The sequence below is a fragment of the Heliconius melpomene genome, chromosome 14, assembly GCF_056956725.1.
Source record: "Heliconius melpomene rosina isolate 202511_hmr_F chromosome 14, ASM5695672v1, whole genome shotgun sequence".
NCBI lineage: Eukaryota > Metazoa > Arthropoda > Insecta > Lepidoptera > Nymphalidae > Heliconius > Heliconius melpomene.
Genome location: NC_140402.1, coordinates 5,789,732 through 5,800,213, shown reverse-complemented (window position 1 = coordinate 5,800,213; position 10,482 = coordinate 5,789,732). Strand labels below are relative to the sequence as shown.

General features: G+C 35.6%; 1 protein-coding gene across 5 annotated transcripts in view; it reads right to left on the bottom strand.

The window, feature by feature from the left end:
• Window positions 1-2,729: 2,729 nt before the first annotated feature.
• LOC146532114 (membralin) overlaps window positions 2,730-10,482 on the bottom strand; it is a 92,867-nt gene continuing 85,114 nt past the window's right edge. For all 5 annotated transcript variants that reach the window (XM_085197799.1, XM_085197795.1, XM_085197800.1 and 2 more), the window contains exons 10-11: window positions 8,632-8,731; window positions 2,730-3,839 (exon numbers count right to left, since the gene is read on the bottom strand). In XM_085197799.1, coding sequence (XP_085053925.1) covers window positions 3,123-3,839; window positions 8,632-8,731 — 817 coding nt within the window. In that variant the 3' untranslated portion in view covers window positions 2,730-3,122. The remainder of the gene's footprint in view (window positions 3,840-8,631; window positions 8,732-10,482) is intronic.

Below are 10,482 nucleotides of genomic sequence, written 5' to 3'. Positions count from 1 at the left end.
GCCTCAGCACAGAAACACTAAACCTTAATAAATAAAACGTGCTCAATACTCACAAAGCTCACTAAAATAGACTTACGTTTAATCTCGACAATCAGCGTGTGTATTTCGTTCACGGTAAATCCGGTGCATCCAGCTCCCGGATGTCCGGCGGGGATTACCCGGCCTATCCGGATGTGCCGATGAGAGCGATCGTGCCGCGGCAAACGGCACAGCGATTAGTGCTGTCCTTTCTTCAGCACCCCCTGGACCGGGGATGACCCGGATAATGGGATTGATAAGAAATGATGTCAGCTAGTATTGGGTTTTTGGGTGTCGCTCTCGTTTGTCTATTATGTCCTCGTTTTTCTATTAGTATGTTATTAATGGAAGAATGAGGACTACCAATGAAAGAATTATTTAAGAAAATGTATATAAAATTATATTACTATTTATTTTAATCATTTGTATATTATATTTAATAGGTTTGCTAGCGCTAGAATTAAGAATTTTAAATAACAATTAAATATGAATACAGGCATGTATAAATTACTAGTTTATTTAATTAAGAAATTAAAAACCCAGAAATCTAGAAGATTGGAACTAAAGAAGAGTGAAGATAAACTCTTACTTGGAGGTCACGCGTATTCTTGGGGAATTAACACACATTATGAGATGTTATTGCTTGAGAATACACGTAGCTGACAATGAGAAACACATCACAGGAAGAAACTAAAAGAAGATTACGGAGAATTACAGTTTATATAACGCATCTCTACGTAAAAGTGTTACTTTTAAATAAAATAATTTGTTATTTAATTAAATAAGTGGTACATTGTCGCCTATTGCCTGCATGAAATTGATGTATTAACAATTTAAATAAAATTATAAAGTTGTACTTGTTTAATAACGTATAAAAATTTGAACCCGCGCCTCTTGACCTCTGTCCAAGCGCTCTGGCCACTAGGCCATACGTTCTCATCAAACCTTTTTATTTTGTCTAAAATTGTAAAATTACAATCTTATTATTGCTTTAAATAACGTTTTGTGTAAGTTTATATAACAATATACAACAAATTGTAGAATTAAATGTATATTCGTAAAAATAATAAATAATTGGAAATGATTTACCGAAATAAAGAAATATAATGAATTTTTAGGTGTTTTATTTAGAAAATTCTTTTTTAGATTTCCCCCGAGGGGCAGACACCTGTCGATTGTTATTATAAATAAATAAATCTCCAAATATTATACAGCACACACAGATTCAGGACTTGGAAAATATATATCTATATATATAAAGTCTAAGTGTTAAAATTTAGATTTCAAAAGTTTTAAGTTTATTTATTTTGGCTAATATATATGTCAACTTTATCTAAGTCAAACAGTAATTAATGATTTCTAGTGCAGTTATATTTAGTTAAGAGTTGAGAATGATCATCGCATTTTTCTCTCCGTCTACCTTGCAAAATGTAGAAAATATGTTTAAATATAATGCATAAACAACTTTAAGCGATAAGTTGGGGGTTCAATTCCCACTCGAGGATCTAGGCTATATTTTGTAGACTAGCACAATTGATCTAGAACCATAATAATATAGGCAAATAAGTCCGGATAAATAGTCCAGCTGAATTATATAAAATAATATAATACCACCTAAGTAATAGATATTCAGCGTCATAGACATTTTCTATTACATAAATAAAACTTAAACTTAAAGACCAGTCGTGGCGTAGCGGCTCAAAGTATGACTATAAAACCGACTGGTTGTGGTTTCGATCCCCGCTCGAGGAGATGAAATATTTATTTTAATTTATATTTCCATTTCTGCGCTCTGGTGTAGAGGCAGAACGCGGAAAGTATGGAACAGAGTGCCTTAACACTAGGTTTTCTCTGCCTGTGTGATACAGCATGAAGCTGACAAAAATAAATAAAACTTAAACATCTTGAATAACTAATGAAATGCTATAATAGAGCCAGCTAAAGTAATAGAAGTAAATATCAGACGAACGACGACTTGAAGATGATCCACTTCCGGTTCCAGCTCGGGCTAAAAATAGAAGTTGCATTTATAATATTAAAGATATCAAACTATACTATTTATTTTATTTTAACTAAGTCATACACAAATATAAAAAACATTTTAATATACTTATAGAAGTCTGTGGCAGCCAGACCTTCGTTATTTTATAACACTTGGAATTTTCCTACTCAATTTTACCCAAAAACGGTATAAAACTAGAAGCAGCTATAATTAAAGAATATATTATAAATACATTTAATTTGCATTTATAATTCTATATTGAGTGAGATTAGATTTTATTATTTATTTAAATAAATGCACTGATGTTTTGAAGTAACAATCTCAAATAATTTAAAGATTTCTTAAGAAAAATGTAGAATGGAAATGCGTAGGATTTAGTTTAATGTTATAAAATATAAAATAAAAAACCTAAATTCTGTTAAGACTTTTCATGTAGCCCCTTTAAAGTGACTTTTTGTTTGACCAGACAACACTTTTGACTTTCTTGATGACATCTTAATATTTTTTAATGTAATCTCTTAAGTCTATCAAAAACTATTGCGATATAAAATTTAACTACAATATAAATAAAAAAAAAGAAAAGAAAGAGTGGGGAACGGAGTGTCTTAACGCTAGGTTCCCTCTGCCTACCCTGCTGTGCGCGGGATACAGCGTGAAGCTGATTTTTTTTTTAAAAAAAAAGAAGATTAATTAAAATAAAAATACAATATCATTGAACAAAAATATTTATTGCAATAAACTAAATCACTGAATGAATAGAATATGCCTTCCAGCACCTCACACTAAGCATACTCGGAGTAACATATTAGTTACGACACAGATAGCTCCTAATAAATATAGATATTTACAGTCGCTGTAATGGCAGCCTTAACTTAAACTACAAATACCTTATATATGTGAGAAAATCCCGTTATTTTTTTAAATTCAATTCAAACCAAGATATTGCTTCTCCGTCACGTCTAAGTATCCTCAAGCCATAGCAAGTTTTTTTTTAAATAAGTACCACCTACGTTATAGTTGATATTTGATGACTTTAGATTGTTAACCTAGAAACATAAAAGTTTGATATAATATTGAAAGCTTAGAGGTATATAAGAGTAAATTAGTCTACATCATCAGCTTCTGGGGACGCTCTAGGAGCGACTTTGGCAGTAGACGCCGCGCAAGAAACGGGAGGATCACTTTGATTGATTTCCAGTGTCTCACTTCGTCGACGATCTAAGGTCAAACTATCGACTTTGGCATTGTCTTTAAGCACTATGTCGTCATTGGCTCCGCTCGGCAAAGTTTTCTCATCGTTTTCGTCGGAAGCCGAACTGCTGCCCCGAATTTTGATATCTGCATCTGAGGTTTTCCTTTTAATTTCTTCTATCTTTATAGTATTGTCAACCACAGTCTTGTCTATATTTGCTGCAACTCCAACAGGAGTGGGTATTGTTCGTTCTTCGTTTTGATTCGTTGTTACGGTTTCTGCTACGGTGTTGGTAGATGCTGAATCCAGTGTTGCCATACGAGAGGATAATACATCACCCGTTTGCGTAGTATTAGTCTGCGCAGTCGACACGGACGGCGAGGTCTGTGTAGTTGACTGTACCGTATTCTGAACGGTTTGCGTAGTAGATTGAGTAGTTGGAGGAGTGGCTTGTGTACCGGTACCGGGTGCGTCATGGTATGCTGCTCCGCTAGCCAACGCGGCGATACCAGCCAGACCCATCATTCCACCCATACCATGATGGGTCCGCAGTAAGAGTTGCTGCAACTGCGCTTGCTGTAGTATTACGGGTAACTCGTAATGATGGAAGAAGTATAGCATGGAGTGCTGAAACAAACCAAAAAACCGTAAAAAATTAAATTTAAGTAATTTCTAAATGTGGAAATTTAATAATAGAAAAGTAATCTATAAAAAAAAACTCCAATAGAGCAATTGGTACTGTGTACCTATACTACAAATGTTTGTGGCACATTATGAGGCACGTCTGTCGAAGCTAACTCCCTTGGACAAATAAATGAGCGATTCGTGACAGTACCACGAATGGTCCGCGTTATTTATTTATTTCTGGGTCAAAGTTCCCTTCCCTTCGCGACACCCGACGTAAGTTTTAATTAAGAAACTTGCGACTGCTCCAGCTCAACTTTTATTTCAAATTATATTTTCTCAACCCCTCGTTTTGATTTTTTTTTATTTTCGAATTAGAAGTGAATGTAACGGGTTTCGCCTACGACGACGTCTGGAGGAGCTCCATGATTTATAGATTGGAATGAATCAAGATTAATAAAATTTGTTATAATTAAATATCTTCATTAAATTTATTAAATAAGAAAATACAAATGTAGATTATTCAATTTAACATTTTTCAATTCATTTTTCTATATTTAGATATCCCATATAATTCGAAGCTTCGAAATAGGTTGTTGCACGGCATTAATTAGCACGACCTCTGTAATCTGTTCCATGTTCATTGCCAAATATATAAAAAAGGATCAAACGTTTGTATGGTATTTAATGGAGATGTTTCCCCCTTTTTTCACATCCATTAATACCGCTTTGAGATTTACCTTTGCCATGTTTGATTGAAAGGAACATGGATAAAAAAAACGAGGACTCGAGGTTCTTATCAATTTTCTGATAATTTTTAACAGATTATACCCGGCTTTGTGCTAATATTATTTGTATATACTCGTATAAAATGTAGAAACGTCACGGCAGGGGAACAGGCGTGCGACTGTAATCGCTATAGGTTGTGGGTTCGATTTACATTCTTGGAAATGAAATATTAATATTTACATTTCCTCGTTCTGGTAACGAGCAAAATTGCAGCAGTTTTGCCCGCTATTCAACACGCAATGTCTAAAGATATCGGCGACATGCGGGAAACGGAAGTCTTCATGAGAACAGAGTGCCTTAACACTTTCCCTCTGTACCCTGTTATGTGTGGAATACAGCGCGAAGCTAAAAACAATACATCTACGTTGTAAAACCGTCAAAGCTCTATTAAACAGTGTAAGAGTATAATTTAAAAGCGTCATACAACTGTATTCGTTAGACTCTTAAACAAAAAAACGTGCAGACAACTTGAGAGCCGGCGAAACTTTCCCAAAGAACGCGAGAACTCTTTGTAATCATAATTTTTTTCCGCAAATTTATCTTAAACTCTTTACCGGCGGCGCTTTGATTATGCCAAGACGGTAGAAAATTCTGGCAAAAATGAAGTTATTTTGATTTAAAATGCAAAGGAAAAAAACAAAGTATGACAACACTCAGAGCTTTCTTCGTACAAACGCCAGATATTTCTTTAAAAAAAAATATATTAAGTAATCCTGACGTAGACGAAGACGTCTACGAATTGTGTAAGTTAATAAAATACGAACGTCTTTCCTGTTTTTTAATACAGAGAGACTTTAGACAACATGAAAAATACGTACAATCTAGGTTTTTCTACAAAATCTATTCTAATATTATTATTACTTTTGCTTTCAAACTAGAGCGAAGATATGAAAATATTAATAAACAATAAGGAATTCCCCCGAGTGGGAATCGAACCCACAACCGTCTACCGAAAAACTTAATTTCCTATATAAATACTTAGTTAAGTTTTTATTACGTACCCACATAAGAATCAAAACCGTATAAGTGCTCGAGGAGGGCAAGCCGCAGTTTGCCAACTAAGTATAAACTATGATTAGTGAGAGATCTAGAAGATTACAACACTCTGGTGTGCTCTCATCACGGCTCATCCTTGTTTATTTAGGACTTCATTCAAATTTGCTTAATCATCCGTTAGTCATGTAATTATAGAACAACTTGCTAAACATAGGTATATTAATAAATAAATCAGCTTCACACTGGAACCTGCATATGGCAGGGTGGGCTGAGGGAACCTAGTGTTAAGATACTCCGTTTCCATTTTACAGATACACCTTTGTGCTTCGACGGCCTCAGTTACTATTTTTGATACTAAATAATCACGATAATACTCATTTAGGCAATTTTTTGTACAGTAATGATCTCGTATCATTAATATCTATCCACTGAACTTTTTTTATTTATTTATTTATAATTATTACAAAAACCTATAAAAACTTACATTAAAACAAACAATTTTATGGACAGACAATGTTATTTTTCAGTTATGAAAGAACCTATAAAAAAAACTGAAATTTTGATACCACCAGAACGTTACAGAAGTTCAATTTTGGTCCGATTTGAAAATAAATATATTCGCGCCGCATCTATAGTAGGAGGTAGAAGGAGCTCATGAAATTTGATTTTTATTAATAACCCGACACGCTCGATGATTATAAGATAAGCCCCACTTTGCATTCCGTAGAGTCTCCTTGTTTTTCGACGTCCCCCCCATCCTGTAATCTGACAGATTCCGTTCTGCCGTTCCCCTTGACGGAACGTATAGCGAAATATTACTTGGAATTATTTCAACAACAACATGTATATATGTAAAAACTAGAGAATGAGAATGTAAATATATATAACAATTTAAATTTAATTTTTCTTTTGTCAACAAGTATAGCATTCGTTTATTAAAATAGCTTTCTAAACTGAATACAATATCTGTCAGGAGCCGGCCGGGCCGCTCGTGGCGTGTTATTAGTTCCGCCCCGGAAATCGACCCCCCGACTACTTCCTGCACGCAGCGAGGCCCACTTCCTCGCTCTGTGTGTATACTATTGTTTCTTATACGATAATTGTTTCCTGCTTATAACGATACAATATTGTGACAAGTCGTGCGATATTGAAAATGGAAATCCTTTTTGACAAATACAATAATATCTTAAGCTTGGATAAATAAATGGTAATGTTATTTCATACTTTTATTTTCCTTTTTTAATTAATTTTAAAACTGTCTACATTACTATTACATTAGAATGAAGCTAGTCCTGGCGCAGGGGCGCCAAAAAAAAAGGGCAAAAGGGGGGCCTAAAACGGGACTGTAAAGACCACTAGTTGTAGGTTCGATCCCCACTCCAGGAAATGAAATTTTTCCATTTCTTCGCTCTGACGAGGCAAGGCGCGCCGTGCTGTCTGCGAAATATGCAGTGAAGCTGATTATTATTATTATTAGTATTATTACTAGATTAGTACCACAACAACCCGTCATATTTCGGGCATGAAAAAAAAAACCAATATAATTTTCCGTCAGACGTATCTACGTATTCCGTGAGGTGACGCGCGTCAAGAGTGCTGAGTCATAATAACGTACGCGACGTGATTTGTTGACAAATGCTCGAGGCCGACGCTGTTCGGATAAGAGGCTTTCTCCTTTAGTTTAAAAATAATAACCACGAGGTGGATAGATATATGGTAGTTGTGTGCGTAAAATCTCAACTCCACGATCCCTTCAGCGACCCCGTGACCCGTCTCTCTTTGTTGCCCTGTCAGCACTATCTTATTTAATATTTGGCCCTTTCTGTGCTGAGTGTAGTTTCTGTTAGATATATTTAATGTGGTAAAAATCTTGCTAATAAATTTCAAGAACTTCATTTATGATTGTTTAAGAGATCTTAAAATATCAAATTAAATCAGCTTCACGCTGTATCCCGCACACACGAGGGTAGGCAGAGGGATCCTAGTGTTAAGACACTCCGTTCTCTATGAAGTCGATCGAGTGAAGATCGATTTCACAACCAGTCGCGTTTACAATCACACTTTGGACCCCTGCACCACGACTGACCTCAACAGGGAACAGAATAATTATATACTCATTTTTCAACAATTTTGACGACTGGTGTCAAAAATTGGTCTCTGGTGAAATAGCTATATTCAATTAATATTTAAAATGTCGTAATCGTCGCAATAAAACCAACAATTAAAACGGCAAGTCAACATAATGTTTTTCCAGGCTTGTATTAATAACCGCTTCCCGTTGGCCAATATAGAGTTGTACAAACAGTTTGTACGGCGGCACGGGGACGGCGTGGCCCGCGGCGGTTGACCGACATCAAAGTGGACTGCGCAAACACCGGAGACCAGGGTGACGTGGACCGAGTGGGTTGTAATGAATCGCGTTTACCGCTTTTTGGTGTTACGACGTATGGACGTTTTGGTGGTAACCTCATAATTTGCAATAATATTTAAACTGTTTTTATATTATTTTATGAGCCTTTGGAAAAAAAGTAGTGCATTCATTATTACTATAAAAAAGATACCCATGGGGAACAAGGGGTTCTACGAGTAGAGTTAAGAAATTTCGTTTTCCATTTTCGACTTATTTTTGAGGTCTTCAAAACAGCACAAGTTTGTTTTCAGCTACATACTATATCCCACATATTGCAGGGTAGGCAGAAGGAACCTGGAAATCTAGTGTTAAGATACTCCATTCCCATTACGATCCTTTTCTCATGTTTAAATATTTTATTTCCTCGTGTGAGAAATGAACCCACAGCCTGTCGTATTCCAAGTCTCACACTTGTACGCCTGCGCCACAACTGGCCCCAAAAAATAGTATTACAGAAGTTGAAAATTTTTGTAGATCATTACCAATAAAATATAATAAAAAATATTTTTTTAACTTCACATAATTTTAATTAACAAACATAGAATTATGTTTTCGTCTTTTTAATTATTATGTATGTATATTTATAAAATATATAATTACCTGTATGAAGAGCCACGACGTCACGAGGGCAAGGCTACTGTACTGTCCATTGAAACGGTAGTGGTACGCGTAGAACGAGAAGTGGTAAAGGTAGAAAAATCTGTGGACAAATTGAATGAAAAAATTATTATTAGATATTTCTTCTTCTTTTTCAAGCCTAGTGGTAAAACACTCTGCTCCCCACTCTCTCCCGATTTTTTTAAGGCATTGCTGACAGTAAATATTTCATTACACGAGTGGGAATCGAACCCATAGCCTGTCGCGTTTACAGTCACACGCTGTTAGTGTAGTTATTAATAATTAAATCTAATAGTTTTTAAACATTGCTTATTTCTATTTAAAGAGACTGAGTTAAAACAAACAATACGATATTCTTATGTAAGATTTCATAAGTAGTTTAAGTATTTTATGCAAGGATTTTATTTTTCTCATAGCATAAATAACTTGGAAGAAACCAGCGAGCAAGTTATGCTATAAAGCAGACGTATCTAGTTACTTGGAGCAACAAGTATCGCCGGCCGCGGGGTGGACACGAGAACATATTGAACCACCCCTTTGTCGGTGATATTAGTCTTAAGATGGGAAAAATCTTTTTAAAAATATTTCTATGTAATTTCATTTTAAAATTAGTTACTGTAATTATTATTTTATTTTAGTTTTTTCTTATTTATTATGAATTTTAATGAAACAGTATTGTTTTCTATAAATGATTCTTTTTCAAGTTATGTTTCTAGAAATATGTAATCATATTAATTTTGTTTTTTCTGCTCAGTCCACCTACCTCTAGCGGACAGAGACACATAGTCTCCGTTCTCTGCTTTAAGCCCGAATTCGTGATATTGTGGTATAGTGGCAGAACTATACCAGAACAGAGAAGTTATAATAATACTAATTAATTCCTCGAGTTAGGATCGAACCTACAACCATAGTGATTCAAACGCCGCCCCATTGCCTAGGTGACCCCTAGAATGACACCATTAAATAATCATCAAACTACAAATTAAAGAAATAGTTTGTCACAAATATAGAAACATGAACGGAAGGCCAATTCTTGCCATCTACGATACAACCATTAGCTTCGTTATCTCCTTATTTCGGTGTATAAATTCTCAATGTACAACGCGTCGAGGAGCGGAAAAAGGGGAAACGTCACCTCGTTATCTGAAAAGGTTGCAATTTTATTTGAAATCGATATTCACTGAGATATATACATTTCTCTTCTCGACGCGAGTGTAAAAGGATGTCCTTTTGTGGGGGGGACCTCTTTGTCGGTCTTTCAAGTTGTTAAGAAGGCGTTGCTTCTTTATGAGCTATAAGCGGCAACAGCTTACGCCTTATTACATGCTTTTTTATGGAAATGCCTTCTAATTTATTTTGACATTACAATTATAATAATGTTGATATTTTTCACGATTGTATATGATATAACTTTACTCATCTTTTTAATATTAAAATTGCCGTTATTTTTTTATTAGTTGCCCTTTTTTTTTTTTTTTTTTTATGGAAGAAGGACAAGGCAAACGAGCGTTCGGGTCACCTGATGATGATCACCGCCGCCCACGACCCCGTGCAGCACCGGAGGAGCTACAGGTGCGTTGCCGGCCTTTAAGGTGGAGATAGACGCGCTTTTTGAAGGTACCCATATCGTACCGACCTGGAAACACTGCCGCGGGTAGGCCATTCCACAGTTCGGTGGCGCGTGGAAGGAAATTTCTACGAAACCGCACAGTAGTGGAGTGCCACGTATCCAGGTGGTGTGGATGGTATTTAAGTTTGTGACGTACTGTGCGGTTGGAAAATTCGGCGGCAGGTAACAGGTCGAACAGTTCTTCAGAACACTCACCATGAAAA